The sequence below is a fragment of the Camelus ferus genome, chromosome 6 (assembly GCF_009834535.1).
Source record: "Camelus ferus isolate YT-003-E chromosome 6, BCGSAC_Cfer_1.0, whole genome shotgun sequence".
NCBI classification, from domain to species: Eukaryota; Metazoa; Chordata; class Mammalia; order Artiodactyla; family Camelidae; genus Camelus; species Camelus ferus.
The window spans coordinates 60075521-60098397 of NC_045701.1; the positions used below are offsets into that span (position 1 = coordinate 60075521).

A 22877-nucleotide genomic window follows, 5' to 3' on the forward strand; every position below is an offset into this window, starting at 1 on the left:
GAGTTACTATGTCACGTTAAGGAACCAATATGTAAGCTTTGGGCAACAGTTCAAATAGAAACCTGTTGGAACTGAGCAAACGCTCTTTTTCTCAAGAGCAAATGGCGAAGGTTTATAAACGCTTTACAGCTAGGGGGCACGCTCTCATCCACTGTTTTTGATCTTTGTGAGCAAAGATGGATATGAGGTTTTTTGTTGTTTTGTTTTAAAATCTGTCTGTACAATGATAGCTAAGGACGCTACCTCCAAATAAGGTGAGCAGGCACACCCATCACTGATGCTTCCAGAGCTTCAAGATCCTGGGATTCGTGGATCCCGGGATACGCGTCCCGTGGACTGTGCCGAGGCTGACTAGGGGCAGTTGTTGCTAAAAGCAAATGTATTTCAGTTAATAAAGAACTTGAGAAAGATATTAACAACACTCATTTTAATGAGGCCAGACAAAAAAATCTGTGTGTGTGTGTGCGCGCCAGGAGTTGTAAATGGAGATGACGTAGAATCAATTTAATTGGGATTATTTTGTTAAAATTGTATTATTTTATTCAGCTAGAGATGGTATGAAAAACTTGGTGACAGTGATTTTTTTCTTCACCTGCTGGTCAGGATAATACTTTGTATGTGGAATTTTAAAACCTAAGTCTAGATCTTCTCTCCTCCCTGCCATCACATATGTATAAAAAGTAGACATGAGCCCTAGTTTCTCTGAAGCCCTCAGTCTCGATTCAATCCTGGGTAGAAAGTCCTCAGGTGAACTGCATGGAACTGAATTTTCTCAACATGAGAAATAGTTGCTAACTTCTCCCCAAAAGTACACAGCTATATCAGAAAGCCATGGTTACAGATGGAAGACAAGTCATTTTTTAAAAAATAGACGAAAGATTGGTACAGACGTTTTCTCAAAAGAAGAAATATGAATGGCCAATAAGCACATGAAAACACTCAGTAAAAAAAGTCAAAAAAAAAAAAAGAGAAAAAGAAAACACGCTTAACCTTTTTAGGCAGTAGAGTGTGAACGAAAAATACTGCAAACCATATCAATAAACAAAGAATGCTGAAACCATCAAGTCATCAGAGGTTGCCGCCACCCCCCAGTGAAGACGAGCCTGCAGCCCAGCCTCTGCAGGCACTCACAATGGTGCACTCTGAGCGGACTCAGAATAATAAAGGACAAGATACTGGCCCTAGAGAGCTAGATGTTTGTCAAAGGAATGAATTCAATGAGCCCAAATGTTTGCTTCCTCCCACACACAGAAAAGCACTAAATTCTTTAACTTGAGATGCCTGGTTTTCTTTAAATAAAAAGTAATCTTTTATTGTTCCAGCTACCTGGTGTTTGTTGTAAAGCTCGTGTATATCATAGCTCCTCCCTACCTCTTTGGAGCAGTCCCTCAGAGCGATCTGAGAGACTGTCATCCCAGTTCTAGTCCTCCCGCCAAATAAAACATAATTGTCAACTTTTAGGCAGTGCATTTATTTCAGTCGACAAGGGAAATGCAAATGAAAACCAAAAGATACCACTAGAGTGGCTACAATTTAAAAGATCAACCACACTAAATGTGTGAGACTGGAGCACTACAAATTTTTGTATTATTGGTGAGAGTGCACAGTGGTACAACCAGTTTGAAAAATGGGCGGGCACTTTGTTTTAGAACTAAGCACAGATCTGCCCTGTGACCCAGCAATTATTCCCTTAGATATTTACCCAAGAGAAATGAAAGCTTAGCCCCATGAATGGAAACCAGATGCCAACTATAGTATGATTTTGAACAACTGACGGGATGAAAGAATAGAGAATGTATTTGAGCTTGACATTTGGAATGTTTCTCTCTATCAGGGGTTCCCCGAGCAGACACCTAGAGCAGGGACTGGAATCCTACCGCACTGCTCGAGTCCTCAGTAAACGATATGTACATAATGAGTAAATGCCATTTGTTAGTTTCTTTTAAATCTGTGCTGGGAGATAGATACAAGTACTTTTTTATACCCTCCAGGTGAAACAAACCTTTTATCGTTACACAGCCACTTCTTTTTATTTCTAGTAATACTATTTCCCTTACAGTGTATTTAATCTGATATTAATGTGGCTATTCTGCATTTCTTCTGGTTAGTATTTGCCTTGTCTCTTCTTTGATTTTTACTTCCAAATTTTTTTTACCTGTGTTTTAGGTTTGTGTCTTATAAATGGCAAGTAGTTACCTTTCTTCTTTGTAAAGTTGATTGATATTCTCCCCATCACCATCTCCACCAATTTCACTTTCCCCCCCTTCTGGTTTGGAAGCTAGAACCTCTTTATTTTTAATTGGCTATACTTTGGACTTTTCACACATCTATGAAACAAAATCTAAAGTTGGCCACTACCTTAGCCTCCTACTGAGCAAATAAAGATCTTGAAATGCTTCGGTTCCAGTCACCTTCCCCCTGGCTCATGTGCAATTAATTGGTTGGTAGTCTAGATTTTTTACTTTCCTTTTGAAGCTCCATTAACTAGACATTACTTACTTATTTCATCATTGTTTATACTCACCTACATGTTTATAATGTTTGACTCACCATTTTCTTTTCCTCCTTCTTGAAGTACATCCTTTAAAAGTTTATTTAGTGACAGTATTTGGTGGTGAACTGTCTCAGCTTTTGGAAACATCTTTCTTTTGTCCCCGTTCTTGAAAGCCAGTTTCACTGGGTGCACAGACTCTTAAGAGTTAGAAGGAACTTGGTCGACCATGTGGCTCAGCCTTGTCCATTTCCTGAGAGAGCGCCTGCCATGGGTCATACAGCTCTTCCAGGGTCCCTACGGCCTGCAAGATAAATACAATGTCTTAGCCTGAAACTGAAGATGCCCCTGCCTTGCTCCTGTTGTCTGCACTCCAGGATCCCCACCGTCTCTGCTACTTCCCTGTGGGAGGCTTTGTATTAGGGGAAGTTGGATTTCTCATTGTTCCCCAACACCCATGTACTTGGGCTTGTGTCATTCTTCCCAAGCCTCTCTCTTTACTGTGGTCTAAGTCCTCCTGTTCCATCAAGGCCTACACTAAATGCCATCTCGGCCATGCAGCCTCTCCTGACCACCCCAGCCCTCAGGTATCTCTTCCTGCCCCTTAATCCTCCAACACTGGTTGATTGCACTTAGCCACACTGCTTGGTGCTTTTCATTTCTTGGTAGCTTGTGTCTCCAGCTGCAATGTAAGCCCATCTGGATGAGTGGCCTCCAAACGTTTTTGATCAAGCCAACTTCAGTGAACAACTAGTGAGCATGCACCCCACATATATGTATATTTTCTTTAAAATTATATATATATATCAATACACACACACACACACACACACACACACACACACACACACACAGAGTTCTATTTATGTAGTACTATGTATGCTATAAACACAAAGTATCCAGAATTGAAATAAAGAATGTGAGAACCAAATCAATGGAAGGTGCAGGAGTTTCTTCTGGCACCCCAACATCATGATTTGAGAGCCTTCTTGGAGTACTCTTTCCCAGCTGCTTGTGCTCTCAGCCCTCGTAAATAGTAGACATTGGGTAAATATTTGATGATGATGGCCAGTTACTAGGCATTCAAGTGATGAGGTCAGGAATATTAGGAATTTCTTGAACCTTGTATTCTCTCACTCTGGATGTTGGTACCTGCTGTTTCCTTTTCATGCAACATTTTCCCCCGTTGTTCCCGTTCCACCTCCTCTTCCCTTGTTCTGAAAGTCGTGGCATTGCTGTCCTTAAGAGAACCCACCTCTGGTTGTTCTGGGTAAGGCTCCTGCCCTCCCACACTCCCATGGAAATGTATACTGTGCATGGCAATAGTCATTTACAGTCTGTCTCCAACGCTAGACTCAGATGTTGAAGGCATTACTGTACCTTGTTCACTATCACACCCTTACTTCCCGTCACAGTACCCAGCACTTAATAAAGTCTCAAAATCTGTCGACTGAAGAAGCCTGTGATGGAGAGAGGGGGAAGAGGTTGTGTGTCCTTAGAGCCTATGAGGGGACCAAGGTCATAGCAAAAGATGACCTGCCCTTTAGTGTCCAAAATGGGGCAGAATACCTCTTTGCCCCCAGAGTGATTTGTAACTTGAATGACAGTTTAGGGTTGAGAGGTCTGTTGCCCTTCATTTTCCAGTGGAATCCTAGCAGTTGGTTGAATTATGTATTTAGACTGTGTTTACCAGATTATGATAAAGCTCTAAACTAAAACTAAGATGTCCAGGCTTTGGTTAATGTGATGTGATGTGATGAGCTGGTCCTAAATATTTTGGAAGACAAAGGCATTCATCAGCCTTATCAGCTATTTGATGTGTTCTTATATACATCTCTACTTTTTCTGGAAAGGCATGAACCCTTATTCAAGGATGTAGACTGCATTATTTATGGTAAGAAAGATAGAACCCTTTAAATGGATTTTAAGGAAAGAGAATCCATTTGTCTTTGACTAGTGGAATGTTCTCTATCTGGTGGCCCAGGGATAACAACAGTAGATCCTGAAGACAGGAATTTACTGCAAATCCAAAACTGTATTTTCATCAGTGGGTTCAATCCCTGTAAGTACCAAACCTTTGTATATATATATATATTTTAAGTTCATCTCTTTTAAATTTTAAATTTCCTCTTTGAGGCATAAAACAATTGTCAAACAAACAAAAAAGCCAACCTGATAGCCAAATATATGCTTCTAAGTTGTTAGCCTCTAACAGGAGGTGACCAGATGATGTAAGTGACATTTGATTAAAGCAGCTGTCTCCCCCACTTGTTTGAACTATTAAATAAAGCTGGCTGAGGTTCAGAGCCCTGGCATCAGTGTTGCAGGAGGTTTGGTTATGTGATAAAGGTGTTGTACCTTCAGTGTTAGGTTTTGAATTAGTCTGTTTGCAATAAGCAATGATGCAGTGGTTTTAAAAATCGTGTTGAATCGGCAACATGGAGGAACAGCATTGCTTTCATTCCAGCCATGTAGCTGGAAAAGGAAATGATTAGGCATCATACTCCTCCTGGCTAATATCCTGCAAAGTTTTTTAAAAATCATGAAATCAGACCTTGAGAGCTTAGAAGGGACTTCAGAAGTCTGCTAGTGGAAAAGGAAAAAAGAAAGGGAAGTGGAATTAGCCAAACTAAAGAGCAGGATTCTTTTAGTTCTCAGCAGGAAACACATGTTTATCTGGAAAAGATTTTGGTTGGACAGATTGTTTGTATAAGAATCTTTTTTGTGAGGAAGGAAGACCAACCTGAGCTTGGAGACTGGGGTGGGGGTGGAGAGAGCAGTCTTGAAGCTTCTAGTGAATGAGAGGAAACACGGAGATTTCAAATAGGGAAACTGCTTTCACAAAGATGATATGCTAATGCTATTTGCTTGCTTAAAGTTAGTCATGCTGTATATTCATTTTGTAAGAGATGATTAAATGATAATATTAGCATTAATTGCTATAAAAACAAATAGTAACTTTTTAAAAGATAGGAAAAACTTATGTCCAGGCTAAAACCTGCACATGGATGTTTGTAGCAGCTTTCTTCATAATCGCCAAAACTTGGAAGCAGCCAAGATATTCCTCAGTAGGTGAAAGGATAAATAAACTGCAGTACACCTGGACAATGGAGTATTGTTCCATGCTAAAAAGAAATGTGCTATCAGTCCATGAAAAGATAGGGAGGAACCTTAAATGCATATTCGTAAGTGAAATAAGCCAATCTGAGAAGGCTACCTACTGTGTGTTTCCCACTATGTGACATTCTTTAAAAGGCAAACTATGGAGATAAAAAATCAGCGGTTGCCAGAGGTGGGGCGAGGGGAGGAGAGGAATAGGGAGAGCACAGAGGATTTTTAGAGCAGTAAAAATACTCTGTATGATATTATAATGATGTTATAATGATGAATGTGTCATTATACATTTGTCCAAACCCATAGACTATACAATACTAGGAGTGAACCCTACAGTAAACTACGTACTTTGGGCGATTACGATGTGTTAGTGCAGGTTTATCCTTGGTAACAAATGTACCGATTCTGGTGAGTGATACTGATAATGGGGAGGCTGTGCCTGTGAAGGGTGAGGTACACATGGGAAACCTCAGTACCTCCTCTCAATTCTGTTGTAAACCTAAAACTGCTCTGAAAAATACAGTCTTTAAAAATATATGGAAAGATGTTTTGATTAGAAAATAGTTAGCAAACTAGCACAAAGAGTACAACACCACTTACGTAAGATTTTATCTCTGTATGTTGTATATGTCTGATATGTTCACCAAAATTTTCAGTGATTATTTGTATAGTAAGATTGAAGATAATTTTCAAAAAGAATTTTTTAAAAAATTTTTCTATAGCAATCATATATTATCTTTATAAACAATAACAACAAAGGAGCAAAAAAAAAGATAAATGTTGCTTATCCTCTGACACGTGAAACCACATCATGGCTTCATGGTCCTCTTCAGTTAGGTTCAAAAGGTTGTCAGGGGAACAGGAGGCACCATAACTGGGACATTTTCTCCCCAGTTAAATTTACTAATGAATGATAAAAGAAAAATTGCCAGATAACTGGAAAAAGCTTCCATTTTTAAGCATGTAAAACTGATACTTTAACTTAAGCTTAGAGTTGTGGATAATGCCATTTTGAGATATTTTGCAGACAGTCAGGATGACAGTGAGAGGGATGATGGGGACATACCTCCAATGATCCAATACAGATTTGAAGGCACAGAAACACATTTCCTCTTCGTACTGAGAGCTGGTGGTGGTGATCCACTGAGCAATGTTTAATTTTCATTTAAAAAAAAAAAAACTGAAGAATGAAAGAATGGCAGCTGAAAGTCTATTTATGGATGAAATCAGTAGGGGGAAATGAAATACTTGTAGTATCATACCAACAGAGTAGAAATTCTTACCATTTTTTGTAGAGGGGAATTGTAGGATTCTTACATTTGATCATGGGGAGCAAGAGGGACATTGCTGTCGTTAAATTATGTGCGCAGGATAGAGTTGGCACAATAATAGTTGAAGACTGTTATTGTAGAATTTTCTGTCTATACTTCACCTCATTCCACCAACAGTTTGAAGCAGCTTCTTGGGGATGTCTTGAAGAGATGCTGAGACGCTACTTAGAAATAAGTTTAATAATTAGAAGCCGGGGTAGAGCTGCAGATTTGGAATTCCTCAGTACACAGGCAATAGTTAGAAATCAAGAGATCTTATGAGTCTTGGAGGAAATGAATGAGCCCTCAGAAAGACCAGAAGAATGGCGTGCAAAGAGCTTTGGGATACACATATGTTTCAGGATTGAGTGGAAGAGAACAGCTGGTGAGGGAGGCTAAGGAGGAGAAGTTGTGGAGTCAGAGGTGCCAGATGTTGTTGGCGCCACAGTACATTTCTTCTAGGACTGAGAAGGAGGGTTTTTAGTTTGGACTGTACTCAAAGATACTAGAGGTGAAGAAGGTAAGAAGGGGGCGAGGGGACGATGGGAGATCAGGGTCTCTTCTGACAACAGTGTGGGGAGGGGCCCTTCCCACAGCTTCTGATGGATTGGTCCCATTTCAGATGGTCAGATCCAGAAGCTCTGTTGCTTCTCTTTCTTATGTTGCCCATGATAACAAATGTACCTAATCTGGTGCATTGGAGGAATGGATGAGGATGGGCTTGGCTTCCACAGTGCGATGAGCCATGAGTCCTGTGAGAGAGTCAGGCTAGTTACACGTTATTTTTCCCTCCTCCTCTTGGCAATGATAGCTGTCCCCATGGGTTGATGAAGGCTGGGCTTCCTCAGAGGGAGCCAAGTCCCTAAGAAACACCTGAGTATAGTCCCTGTGGAGCCTGGTCTCACAATACATTGACTCTAATCACTCGATCTGAATTCGGAAATATCTATGAGTCATGTGGTTAAGCTCTTTCCAGAACACAGAAGATGCTGTCCTCCTCAGTTCCTTGTGGGGGCCTTTGCTTGCCATGTAGAATACCAACACCCTTTGTCACAGCCATTGTCACTGGTGCTGGCACAAATTGCCGGAATCCTGTCCCTATCCTGATTCACCAGGTTCTCCTTCCTCTTTTCTAAACAGCTGCTAATCTCAGCCCATTTATGAAGTCTTCCTCAATTAATCAGAGGACCAGGTACACAACTCCCGCAGTTCTCTTTTCACTCTACGCCCACTAAATGCTCTCACCCACTGGTGGTGTGTACTTGTGAAGACTCACTGAAGTTCTGTATTTGCTTAATACCTGTGCTAATCGTTTTCTGCTTATATCATTATTGGCTCAGTCAGGAATCACCTAGGTTTAAGTTCTTAAGCATCAATTTTACGCACACAGTGCTGTGATCAGATGGTTGCTTACTGCGTGTTTGATAACACCAAGTAAGAATCTCTGACTACCTTAGCGTACTACCTTCCAGGGGTATGTCTTACAGACAGAAACAACATAATAGTCTCTGGTTCTTTCTTGGCTAGGAACTTTGGGTTAACACTCAGGTTTTCCTGTTTGTTTTTGTCACAGTTAGACCCTCCCTTGTGCACACATGATGAAACGAGTATCTCAGGAAGAAGAAAAAAAACATTCGATAGCATTACTCAGTAGTTCAACATGGCAGACAGGGGCTGGCGCCCCGCTGCTGTCGTTGCTGCCTGACCTCACTTAACCTTCCTGCTAGTTTGTTTCCTCACCAGAAAATGTATGACTTTCCAGGGATTCCAGGAGACCCAGTGTTCATAATGTGAGGAAAGGCCCAAGTGCAGTGTGGTGTTACCCAGAGGGTCTGCGGCCAAAATCCAGGGCAGAGGATTCTGGGGGTGGGTCTGGTACTAGCTTGCTGGATGAACCCTGGGGCGTGTTATTCCTCTAGGTGAGTGTTTCCTAGGTGTTGATTCTTCTTCTTGTTGAATTCAGTCAATTAGGTGATTGAATGAAAATCCTTCCTATTCCTTGCACTCTCTGGTAGTTAGAAGTAAGAGTGTTAACCACAATTATAATAGGTATAACACTTAGTTGCTACCTGCCAGGTACTTTTATAATGATGTTATACTTATTATCTCAACAAGCCCTCAAAATGGCCTTTGAGGAGGGTCCTCTAGTGCTTCATGTTCTACAAATGAGGAAACTGAGGCACAGGAGACTAAACGACTTGCCCAAGGTCACCGAACTGATAAGGGGGAGAAGCAGGATTCAGGTCCAGGCTCCAGATTCTGGGCTCTCAGCCACCGCACTCTGCCTGTCACGTGTAAAGGCCACCCACCCTCCTCTGCACAGCCCTGCAAAGACCAGTAAACCAAGCATTGTTGCTGCTAAGCAAATTCAACTTAAATTGCATTCTACAACAAATCAAAGATATTCGTGTATGCGCTTTTTTGATCAATAAATCTAAAAATTAGAAAGTGCCATGCTAAAGATGTTCTCTCTGATTAAATTTGCTGAGAGTCATTTGAATGAGAGTCATTTTCAAAAACTGGGAGCTATGATTGATGCTTTTGGCTCACATCAGACTGTTTCAGAAGTACCTTCAATACGGACGTCTATGACTGGAATATAAAACCTTAAATTCAGGTAGGTAGAGCAGAACAGGAAAAAGGATGAAATATTTACTGTTTTTGAGATAAAGTTAAGACAGTTTTACAGAGGCTTCAGAGAGCCACTCCTTCCCCACAGAGCCTCATGTCAGCAACACAAGTTTCAGACCAGCACAGCTTTTTGCGATTAAAAACTTACCCTGGGGTGGTTTGGTGGCTTTTGGTCACCTGTGCCTTCTAATGTTCTGGAAGAGTGTGTGGGATGACAATCGGATTTTATGAAAAACAGTTTTCTTCCAAAGTAGTTCATATTCGTTATTTTTGATGTAATTATTCTCCACCCTGTGGTTGGGAGGACTTGTCGAAACTCACTCAGTGTGAGACAGGTGGGGGCTGCAGTCCTGCCCACCTCCGGAGGCTGGCTTGTGAGTGGCCTTGCTGGAGCACCGAGCCAGCTGCCTGTTTACTTAGAGGCATTGAGCACCTCGGGAGCAAAACAGGAGTTGTAATGCAAGTTTTGGCTGCAAAGCACGTTAGGATTGCTTGACGTATTCTACTAACATGTGATCTGAAAGATGTCTCAAAGCCCAGGTTCGTTAAAGGCACAACAGGATTGAAGAGTCTTTTTCAGCCTTTCTAACTCAGTCCTAAGTCAACAGAAGGCCGTGCAAGCAATGAGGAAGCTGCCTCTGACCTCTGATTGTAGTGTGGGGGTTGAGTCTGTTCTCAGGGAAACAGAGTGCAGTCCAAGGGCTTGTTCTTCCTGAGCGAGCATCCATCAAGAGAACGGTGACAGCGAAAGCCATATGAAGCCATAGGGACCCCAGCTTTCTTAAATGACTTAAGTTTCTTGCAAATTCCCAGCTGTGTATGAGTGTGTGTGTGTTTGCTTTTTAAACAAAAAGAGGCACATGTGCAGAATACAGGAAAGAGATGAATGAAGTTTAGTTAAAATGACCTCATGTGAGGTGTTGTGAGGCACCTGGGAGAAGGAGGTGAAGGAGACAGCCCCTGGTGTCATGGGATGAAGGAAAAGATGGAGGTGTGCTCCCAGGTTGCTATGGGAACAGGGTGGGGAGGAGCATTTCACCCTGATTCAGAATTTGGGGGCGGCTACTTGGTCTCTGAGTCAAACCAGAAAGTCTTAAGTAATAAAAAAAAAAAAAAAAGAGGGATGAGCATTCCAGGAGGGGTGAAAGGTTGACGTGAAGGCATTAGGGTAGACGACTACAAGCAGTTTTTTCCTGTGTCCTTCTGGCCATAATGAATCACCTGGAAAATTCATAGTTCAGGCTAGTGCCATGGTAATAGCTGTTGAGGGGAGGAAAAAAAGGATTCAATTTATGAAATATTAAAATTGCAAGTGAGATGCCCTTTTAATTAATCTTTTTAGTATTAAGGGATTAAGTAAGTAAATTATTGGTAATTAGACCCCCCGGGGGGAATTTAATTTGCATCTAGATGTGGTAAGTATTTAGTAATTCAAGTTTTGCTTTGAGCTGGGTCTTAGGTTGGTGATAATGTAGACCAGACATATGATGATATCATTAGGTGAAATTTCATCATGTCATTATGAAATTTCATCCATGTCAACAAAGGAGCATTAAAATCTGTTTATTTTGTGGTTACTAAACGGCTTCTAGAAGTATTGTGGAGGAGAGAAGCAGAGGGACTTCTGTGCTTCTGTGACCCTTATCTAAAATTGTAAGACCCTCTCAGGAGTATTGATTATGATACTACCCCTGTAGGGCTGAGGACAGGGGTATATTTTAATCTTCTTTAGACGGACAGGAAACCTGAGAATGAAAGTAATTAGGCTGCTTGCCAAAGATTTTACACACACACACCCCAAAACAAAAACTAAAGCAAGTACAATTCTAACTGTGCTGGAGCCTCTAAAGAACTCGTGTCTTAGCCAAATTTATTTTGACTTTTTCTGCATTTTATTCCTTGAGATTTCTTGGGTTGGTGCTAATTTTTACTACTAAAAAGAGTATAGCACTTGATATCTATGTAGCATACATTCTTGCTTTCTGGTATTTTTTATATAAATAATTCTAGAAGTTGAATTGTTGCATGAAAGGAAACACTTGGACATACTACATAATACTTGGACAAAGGTGACAAAAACACTAAGTCAAAAAGATCTGTACCCCGACGTTCATAGCAGCATTATTTACAATAGCCAAGACATGGAATCAATCGAAGTGTCTATTGATGGATGAATGGATGAAGTGTGGTGTATACACTCAATGGAATATTGGCTATAAAAAAATGAGGAAATCCTACCACTTACGTCAACATGGGTGGATCTTGAAGACATCATGCTAAGTGAAATAAGTCAGACAGAGAATGACAAATACTGTATGATCTAAAAAACAAACAGAAAAAACAAAACAACAAATTCATAGAAAAAGAGATCGGATTTGTGGTTACCGGAGGCGGGGAGTAGGGGGAGGAGGAACTGGAGGAAGGTGGTCAAAAGGCACTTCCAGTTTTGAGGTAAGTAAGTACCAGGGATGTAATGTACAACATGGTGACTACAGCTAACGTTGCTGTATGATATATAGGGAAGTTAACAGAGTAAATCCCAAGAGTTCTCATCACAAGGAGAAAATATATTTTTCCTTCTTTCTTTTTACTGTATCTATCTAAGAAGATGAATGTTAGCTGAACCTATTGTGGCAATCATTTCACAATATATGTAAATCAAACCATCATGCGGGTACAACTTAAACTTATATAGTGATGTATGTCAATTATTTCTCAATAAAACTGGGAGGAAAAAAACTTTGACAGATATTGTCAAATTGGTCACCAGAAGAAATTGTTTTTGAGATAGCTGTGTGTGTTGAATGCTACCTTGTGCCTAGTGCTGCTCAAAAATATTTTTAATGTATTACCTTGTTCAGTCCTTGGGGAAAAAAACCTACGGAGAAAGCACTACCTGGTTTACAGATGGGAACACTGAGGCTTAGCAGGATAATTAGAGCCAGAAGCTGGCGGGGCCAGGACCAGAGTCCAGTTTATTGGTAGGAGTGCCAGCACAGGTTGGAGGTGCCCCTTTCCCCACACTGCTGTAAGAACGGGCCTGCTAACTATCTTCACAAGTATTTGCCAATTTAAGAGTTAAAATGTCATTTACCTCATGTTTCTTCAGTGTCTATCTTGGATAGGATCGGACATCTTGGCATGTTTATTGTCTGTTTGCATTTACAGTTTTATGAATTGCCACATCTTCTGCCTCATTTTTACTAGATTGTTTATCCTTTTTTCTTAATTATTTATACATATTATAAATTGTAACCCTTTGTCGTGTGTGATGTGTGCAAATCCTTTTCACCCCAGTTTGTTTCTTTCCAGTCTATTTTGTGACTTTTCACAATAAGACTTTAAATTTCATACATTGCAAATCTGTGGATCTTTTATGGCTGTAGAATCTTGTTAATCCTCATCCCATCCTAGGAGTATATTTTCTTCCCGTGTTTTTTCTTTCTGTAATTTCCATCTTAACATTTATCTGAGATTATTTTGGTGTAAGGAGTGAGCTAAAGAGGTTTCCCAAAAGGCTCTCTAGTTGTCTAAACACCATTCATTGAATAATTCCTCTTTTCCCACTGTTTTGAACCACATTCTCTTTCAGCCAAATTGGTTTCTAGCTTTGCACTCTTCTTGAGATGGTAGAGCACTGCTTGAATTATTGTAGTTTTAGAATATGTTTTAACATGCAGAGCAGGTTCTCCCTCATTAAAATTTTTGGATAGTTTTTAAATATTTGTGGTACCCAAAAACTTCAAAAAAAATTTCAAGTTAAAAACATCCTTGAGGAATGTTGATTGAGATTTTGTTGAATGTAGAGATTGGAAAGGATTGACAGCTTTATATTGTTAAGTATTCCTATCTAAGAACTGCATTTCTATATATCTTTTCATATTCTTCAGTTGTTTGTATAGTCTTTTTCATAGAAATTTTGCACTTCTTCTGATAAAGCATTTCTTAGCTGGGGTTTTGTAGCTGTATGAATAGGATTTTTAAAATTATATATTCTAATCCGTTCTTTTGATATACTAAATTCCTTGACTTTTAGTGATTTATTATTATCCATTATACTGAACTCTTTTTTTTTTTTTTTAAACAGATTAGGCTGAATTCTCCTGCGTTTTCTAGTCATGCATTCAACAACTCCAAATAATGGTGTCTTTGCCACCTCTTCCCAATAGTTTTATCTTTCTTTTTTTTTTTTTTCTTTCTAACAGTTTTGGCAAGTACTTTCAGAATAATATTAATAATAATGGTGATAATTGGTCTTATTTGTTCTTAACTGTTACAGGAATTTTTTTTTTTAATTTATCATTCAGCTTGATGCTTTTGACCTGTGAGATCATGTGTTAATCATGCCAAGGAGACAATCTTCTTGTCTTTTCAAAAGGATTTTTTATTGGATCATAAGTTAAATTTTATCAAGTGCCTTTTCAACATCTATTGAGACTGTCATTCTTTTACCTATTAATAGAATAAGCTATAATAGATTTTGTAATAATATACCCATTGTTACGCTCCTGAGAAAATTCCCACTTGGTCACAGTGAGTTTTTCTTTTAAGCTAATTCTGGGTAAGAAGTTTCTAGTTATTTGAGTGTAATTGCTACTGGGAAAAGTCTACATAACATGTATACTTCAAAATGCAAAATGAGATGTAGCTTTTTAAAAACTTTATCAGTTTCTTCCCCCAAATTAGACTATTTGGTTTATGTAACTCTTACTCAAGTAATTTTGATCATTCATATTTTCATGGAAATCTTCTATTTCTTCCAGATTTTAAAATTCATTAGCAAATTATTTTTACATGATTCCTTTAATTTCTTTTGCAGTAGTGATTTCATTTAAAAGCATTATTGAAGAAGAAATCTTTATTTTATAATCACATGTCTCTGCGTACATTGGAAAAGTTCTAGAATAATTATGTGGAAGACATCATTTACCATCTCTAAATGGTGCATAGTTTTCAGAGATTAAGAGTCACTATTTTTAGAACATGAGATTAGAAAAGGAATTTGGCACGTATTCACAGTTAATTTCTGCCTATTCCAGGGTAACAGAGGTGGTGCTGGGACTGATGCTTTAGGCAGGGTTCTCACTGTGGGTGTTGGGGGCAGTTCCCTTACTCAATTTGCGAGGATACCAGAATGAAAGGGGAGTAATGAGGAGCCCTGTTTGCCAGCCAGTTGCTAACAGCCAATCAATGAACCTGAGGTCCTAGGCAGCTGGACAGGGGTTAGGCGGCCATGCTGCTGACACACACCGGAGCATGGGAACCCTGGGGAATCCATGCTCTGTGCTGGGGAGACTGGCTCAAGGCAGTCAGTTACAACCAGGTGATGGGGATCTCAGGGTTAACATAGGTCCAACTTTAAAAATTGAGTCCTAAGGTCACTAGGAAAGCATGATGGTTTTCCTGGGGTGTTTTGCATCTTGAAGAAAGAAAAAACAATTTGGGGAGTGTTTGAGCTGCCAGACTTTCTCATACATTAGGCGCAGGTAGATTCATTACGCATTATTCCTTTTTCCCTGCTTTTAATATACAGCGACTCTCCAGAGAGACAGACTCTTCAAACATTTTACCAGGAAGCGCCAAAGGGCTATGCGAAGGCGAGTCCACCAGATCAACGGACACAAGTTCATGGCCACATACCTGAGGCAGCCCACCTACTGCTCTCACTGCAGGGAGTTCATCTGGTAAGAGATCCCCTGGTTTCTCTCCTCCTAAGAGCTGAGACTTCTCTGGTTGTGTGTGATTTCAGGACAAAGCATGATTATTAAGAATTGTTTTAGAATCTGATTTTTTTTCCCTCTTCTTCTAATATGTTGACCTAGAAATTTTAATCCCCAGCGGAAAAAAAAGATGACAGTTCACAGATTAAGTTTTAGATGTTACCTCTTTTTCCAATCATTTTGGTAAAGGTGCTAATGGCTCATGAGCTGGTTAAAAAGCACTAATTAGAGGGAGAGGCTAATGAGTTAATAAATAATCTGCCCCTGAGGAGGAAAGAAATATCAAGGATATTGTTTTAAGAAGGCATGAATCACGGTGAGTTATGGGAAATAATCTCTGCGAATAAACTAACTAAGCACACAGTAGTCTTCAGCCTTATGGTATGTAGCCAAAGGTAATAGCTTTCAGTGATAACATACTGTAATCCCTGGCATTTAAGAATTAAGATAATTAATAGTTGAGAAATTCTAGATGATCTGGGGCAACATCTTACCATGCACATCACTCAAGCTTTTAGTCTCTGTGGCAAATCTAAAATGTAAAATAAATTTTAGTAATAGTTGCCTTCAATTAGAGGCAACATTAAACATACTTATTTGGAGAGGGTAAGAAGAAATAGACCCTCGCACACACAGAACGTGCGCATACACACCCCTGTCTCAGCAGGAGAAAACAGTTTCGTATCTGCAACATCAAAGGAGATCTATGTTTTTGTTGCAAATTTTAGTCATTTTGTTGAAGGCAGAAACATTTGGTTCAGATTAATTTCTGAATATTGATCAATTACTTTGTATTTTTGTGTATGTGTGATTACTTTGGATTTTATACCTTTTAGTGGTCAGAATCCAGGCTTAGTTTGGGTTTCTGGCACTTTTAACCAAGAATAGAGTCTTGTCTAGACCAGAGGCCCTCAACTGTATGAAGCCTACAGCTGTAGTCTTTAGGAAAAAGTTCCTGTTCCATTTTTTAATAAAAAATCAGAAGCTCTGGCAACTTTGAGCCCATTTTCCTTCTTGGAAGCTGTCAGCCTGCTCCCTTTAGCTGTAGTTCCACCTCTCAATGGGTTTGCCTGACCGGAGGGTGACTGTCCGTTGCTGTGTATTACACATCACAGCGTTTTGCTCCCCTCTTCATGTGACCTGCCTGCCTCTGTAGGCAACTGTGGTGACAACCTGTGATCTCAGCTAATGCTCTTAATGGAAACTTACTTGATAGTTTCACCAGAATTTTTTCCACCAAGGAAACTTTAACTCCCACCTAAGCAGCCTTGTGACAGATACACACACGTGCGCGCGCGCGCACACACACACACACACAATACTGGTCTATGTTTTACATATCTGTCATTCAGTCTTATCACCAACTACATGTGTGTACCTAGACAAGTCATAACCCAGCAGTGTCTCCACAGTTGCAAATAGAGACAATTCTATTTTGTTTATATAATATATAAAGTAAAATACATAATTTTATATAATATATAAAATAATAAAATATGTAATTTTATATAGTAAACATTTATATGCACTTACAGTATTAGGCACTATTCTAAGTGTTTTATATATCAACTCCTTTTATCTGCGTGATAACCCCATGGAGTAGGAACTGTTATCATTATCCCTCTTTATAGACTAGGAAACAGCAGCTCAAAAAAGTTAATAACTTGCCCCGAGTCATGTCCAGGCCATCCAGTTTCAGGATCTATGCTCTAGGCCATCCTATCATATCTGCTGCCTCCCAGGACTTTTGTGAGGATTAAATGAGATGGTACAGGTCAGCTGCTTGGCTCATGCCTGGCACATCCTACAGGCTTAGTAAGCTGTGCTTTTTGTTAGTGAGAATGAGGATCATATCAGCATCACTTAGAGACTGTGTTTGGGAGAGACAGAGATGGAAGATAGGGGCATGGTGGGCATATTGTGGCCCTACTTCTCCTCCCTGGTGGACTCTGGAGTGATGTGGGCACAGGGAGGAGGGAAGGTGTCCCAGGTCAGGCAGCTGCACTGGGCTCACCTGTTTATGTCTGTATGTGTATCTGCATCTGTTGACGTCACCCTCTGCACATCTTTACATGTATATGAGAGAGAATGCTGAATGAGATGGTGAGTGACACTTCAAGTGGAGGCTCCATCACACACGCAGATGAGGGTTTATTTTCATTGAGGACTTGGGGGGTTGCCACAGAGGTGAGCAGCATGAGAGGTGAGCAGTAATTCTCACCTGTGTGTATCATCTGGAGCATTCTAATTCATCAGACAATTTCCTCCTTGTCTTGTGGTAACAAACAAGTGCTCAAAAAGGAAAGCATCTTTTGCTGATTCTCTGAAATTGTGTTGTTTATAAAGGACCAGAGGATGAAATTTGTTTTCCTTAAGTACTGTAATTATAGGAGCATTGTTGCTGAAATATTTGACTGATGGTTACTTTTTTTCTCTATTGTCTTGAACAGGGGAGTATTTGGGAAACAGGGTTATCAATGCCAAGGTAAGAAAACATTTTAAAAAACTACGTTCAGTCTTGTTCCTGTTTTAAAAACTGATTATACCAAGAGAAAACAGGATACATTCCATTAATATTTTGATAAATAACTCTGTAGGTTAAACGAGACCCCCAGGGAATTACAACTCTTTAGTTTTGGTTAAATTTTGTCTATTTTTTTTTTTTTTTTGTAGACAAAGTAGTCGGAATGTTTTTATTCCTGAATCCAGGATACCTAATAAAGTTTAGTTGTTTAAATAAAGTTTTATCTCTGCAATAACATGAACATACTAAAAGGTAATGCCATTTTATAAGCAGGGCCCTTGAGTCTTGAAGGTAAATTTTTGGTATTTTACAATCCCCTTGTCAGGAGGGGTGAGAAGAAGCACACTGCTGTTTTCTTTTTACCTCCATTGGAAATAGGAGGTATTATCCAAGTAGCTTTTTTGATTTTCTGATTTTTTTTTTAAAAGTGAGAATGTTCAAAGTTAAGCCGTTAATGATCTTGCAAGTTATTATCCATTCACATTATTTTGCTTTTCACAATTGTAAGATAAATTCAATTTATTAGTGTTCTGGGAGAATTGAAACAAGATAAAAATGGGAGAAGTGAAAGAAGACTCTTTACTCTGGAGATTTAGCCAGGCTGGACTGGGCTTGTCTTTTATTGGGCCTCCCTCATCATTGGCTTGGGCATCATCTCGTGATTTCTATATATGGTACCTGTTTTCTTCATTTACACTCTACTGATGATTGGTAAAATGGCACTCCCTATCCTCGAGTGGGAGCGTGTGAATAAATGAAGAAATCCCACCTTCTCTTCTGAAGGAGGTGAAGTAAAACATTATTTTCCTCAGAAGAACAGAATAAGACATACTCTTGGATGTAATTTTGACTTTGTATGAGCAATTCTATCAAATTCTCAAATTTAGAAAAAAAACAATATATACTTGATATGATAACAACAATTGATCTGACGCTACTAATTTCAGCCCCAGGTGAGAACATAGTTCACAGGTCAAAATCAATGTCACTTTTTGGCTTGGACCTCTCCAGTACAGGGATATGATCTGTCCATCTTATGGATAAAAAGATAAGAACCTCTTGATGGACGAGAATACATTTTTGAGTTAAAAAAATACATGATTTGTGATGTGTCTGTTGTTATTTTAATTTATTTCTTCTTCCATGGCATGTAGTGCCAGAATATTTAAAGAGATGATTTTCAGTGGGCCACCTGCTACTAAAAGAGCAGGAAAGAACATTGGTCAGAAGACATGAGGACACTAACTTATTTACATCTTGCTAAGGGATATAAAACCAAATGCCTAGTTGGAAAGATATACCAATCATGCTAACACTAATCAAAAGCAAACAGATAAAGCAGACTTCAGAACAAGGAAAATTATAAGGGATAAGGAAGGGCATTATGTAGTGATAAAGGGATCAGTTCTCCAAAAAGATGTAACACTCTTTAATGCACCTAACAATAGGGCATCAAAATACTTAAGACAAAAACTACAAGGAGATATACACAAATCCACTATTATAGTTGGAGACTTCAGTATCTCAGTAACTGATAGAGCCAACAAGCACACAATCAGTAAGAATATAGTTGACCTAAACAGCACTATCACAACTTCATCAAACTGACACTTACAGAATACTCCATCTAACAGCAGAAGAACACATGTTCTTCTCAAGCTCACTAGGAACAGAACATTTACCAATGTAGACTACATTCTGGGCCATAAAACAAACCTTAACAAATTTAAAAGAGTATAAATCATAAAAAGTACATCCTCAGACCACAATGGAATTAAACTAGAAATCAATAACAGAAAGATACCTGGAGCACTTTAAAATTTTTGGAGATTAAACAACAAATTCTAAACAGCGCATGGGACAAAGAAGTCTCAAGAAAAAAAAATCATTGAATCAAATGATAAACAATTTATCAAAGTTTGTGAGATGCAGTGGAAGCAGTGCTCAGGGGAAAATTTATAGCATTGAATGTGCATGTATTAGAAAAGAAGAAAGATCTAAGATCAATCATCTACGTCTCCATCTTAGAAAGGAGAGACATTTAAGCCTAAAGTCATCAGCAGAAAAGAAATAATAAAATTAGAGTAGAAGTCAGTGAAATTGAAATTAGGAAAACAATAAAGAAAATCCACTAAATCAAAAGTTTGTTCTCTGAAAGGGTCAATAAAACTGATATACCTGTAGCCAAGCTAACCATGAAAAAAAAAAAAAAGCCTCAGAATTTAAGATATTTCTATGTGGAGGATTCCCTCATATAAAAAGACCAGTTCTCTGGGCACTTTCAGTTGGTTTCTCATGAGAATTCAATCTGATGAAAGCTAGATTTGTTTTAAATTGTAGTTTTGTTTGCTGATATGTCATCTGTCTTGCTGTATTTAATCCTAAAAACTCCCATATGTCTTGAAAGATCTTTAAAGTGATGTATATTTTCATATTGCTTCATCGCACATGTTCATCCTTTAATGGAAACTGGACTCTGCACTATATCAGTTATCTAAATGAAAATGAAAAAAAGAGTTATTTAGTAAGTTCCAACTATTCAAACAATTGAATGAGTCATTCTGCAAATTCTTACTGGATGCCTGCTTTGTTTAAGGCCTCACACTGGCTGGGAAACCTGAGGACACTAGAGGCTACATGTGGACAATTTTAAGTGAGGGGGGCAGGTTAAGGGTTGTAGGAGATCGGGGAAGGAGAGATAGTTTCAGTCTAGAAGGGAGCCAAGGGGAGTGTGTTTTCATGGAAGAGACATTTTTTAAAGTTGTGTCTTGTTATAAACTTAAGACTTAAGTAGGCGATAGGAAAGGAAGATCTCTTAGGAATTGAAAGGACATGGACAGCATGTGGGGGAGGGTGAAGACTTGCTCCAGGAAGAGCAACTAGTCTAGTTTTAAATGGAACAAGGAGCCTCCATAAAAGAAAGGTGACAGGTGAGCCTGGGGAAGGCTCTGGAGAGCCTAAAACCCATCTGGGAAATTTCAACTCTATTTTGGCTAACAGTGAGACACCATTGAATTCTTTAGATCACAGGGCTGAGGTGTCCAGCATCATGAAGTGAGACGATTCCACTGGAGGTGGGGACAGGAAGGATTAAAGCCAGGAAAGATGAAATTAGTGCAGGACTTGAGCACGAATAGTTTGAACATGAGTTAAGATGATGGTAAGGAATATAGGAAGGACGGGAGCTCCAGCTGCCATCACGGGGGCCCTGCATCTAAATGTAGCCACGATGACATGGCACAGCCCTTGTCGACTACTGAATCGGCCTAGACTGTCAGCCTCCAATAAACGGATAATCGCTGGGTTTAATTTCCTAGTGTGCACCTGTGTCGTCCATAAGCGCTGCCATCATCTCATTGTTACAGCCTGCACTTGCCAAAACAATATTAACAAAGTGGATTCAAAGGTAAGAGGATAACAGTTTACTGATTAAGTGCCTGCACGAGCTCATGTGTGCACATTCTCCCTGCCTCTCTCACTCCCCCCACCTCTCCCCGTCTCCTCCCCGCCACTTTCTCCCGGTCTCTCTGCCTCTCTTTCTTTCTCTCCCTCCTTCCTTCCCTCTTTTTCTCCCTCGCTCCCTTTCCCACTTACCTTCCACACTCCTTGAAGCCAATCATGGTATCAGAATTGAAATATCTCTCCTTTTTATATCATGGCATTTGTATTTCTGTACTTACGTAGCTTGACCTGCCTTTAAGATGACTCATTGGTTATCAGCCGAGTGAAAGCTCTAGGGATCAGTGCTACTAATTTGGAGAGAGATTTGGAATCATGAGCAGTTTCCTGTGTTTTGCATCAGATGACTGGGATTTGGGTGTAGAGTCCAGCCCCTGCTAGCTGGCTTCTTTTTCAGCCTCCATCTTAAAATGGGATCATACTCATCACATCAATTCTATCTTGCAGTGTGTTGTTAACTGTAAACTGCGCTTCCCAAATAAAGGGACTGTTGGCCCTCTCTGGGCTCTTGAGGAATTTCAGGGAGAATGTGTATCGGTCCATAAATGCTTGAACCTCACTCTTGGCACCTGCATTACATCCAGCTGGGGTGGGCATGCATTCTAAACTCTGGAGGCAGAAAGCAGGTAGAGTATTGCTGACAGTCAGCATGGATTTATAGGTGCACTGAAGAGGCTGACTCTGGAACTCAGTGGTTCTTTACAGCATCCACCCAGGTTTGCCACATAGTACACAGAGAGGCGTTTGTGCTTTCTTTTATGAGAAAGAGGCCAGAAAAGTTTCAAGAGGAGTAACACTGCCCCAGTCCTTGTTACGTGTGGCTCTGTTGTTATTGCCTCAAACCGTGATGTAGCCTGTCGCGTATGTGCCTAGTCTAATTATGTGTTGGAAACAGTATATGAGATTACGCCTGTCTGAGAAGTGGTTGTACGTTAGATTAATACAGGGTCTTTGCAGGTATCAGGATGCAAAGACAAGCAAAGGCTGGAAGGGCTGAATAAGGTCACCACTTGAATGTCACTTTGGAATAAATTTCTTCCGTGGTTCCATGTCCTCTGGGTGCCACCTTCTGCACCCCTCCCCATGACATAGCTTCTGGATTAACTAACGATGTAGTTTATTAAAGACTTGTGTAATCCTAAAGTCTAAAGGTTCTGGGAAATAGACCTGAGTGTTAGGGCATTGGTGGGGAGAGAAATAGAGCTTGAATATAAAAGGTGAAATGAAAATTTAAATTTCTCTCATTCTCCCCAGATGGTGAACCATCTAATGCACACCACCCATTTCTGTCCAGAATTGTTTGTTAGAAAATGTGCTTAGTGTGCTTGGTAAGGCCTGAGTAATTAATTGTGGCTGAGCAGTAAAATAATATACCCAGCTCAGGTGTCATAGTAACACTCTGCTGTTACAGTTTTTACACAAGGTGCCGGTATGGAATTTCAGCTCTTGTCCTCCTGTTTCCTTCTTACAGGTTGCTGAGCAGAGGTTCGGAATCAACATCCCACACAAGTTCAGCGTCCACAACTACAAAGTGCCGACGTTCTGCGATCACTGTGGCTCCCTGCTCTGGGGGATAATGCGACAAGGACTTCAGTGTAAAAGTGAGATGCTAGGGTTCTGGGTACCTA

At 39.8% G+C, this 22877-nt stretch overlaps 1 protein-coding gene across 2 annotated transcripts in view; it reads left to right on the plus strand.

Moving 5' to 3' along the window:
- Positions 1-22877, plus strand: part of PRKCH (protein kinase C eta) — a 206838-nt gene that overhangs the window by 91507 nt on the left and 92454 nt on the right. For both annotated transcript variants that reach the window (XM_032482144.1, XM_006185726.3), the window contains exons 3-6: positions 15080-15230; positions 17717-17751; positions 21108-21196; positions 22721-22850. In XM_032482144.1, coding sequence (XP_032338035.1) covers positions 15080-15230; positions 17717-17751; positions 21108-21196; positions 22721-22850 — 405 coding nt within the window. The remainder of the gene's footprint in view (positions 1-15079; positions 15231-17716; positions 17752-21107; positions 21197-22720; positions 22851-22877) is intronic.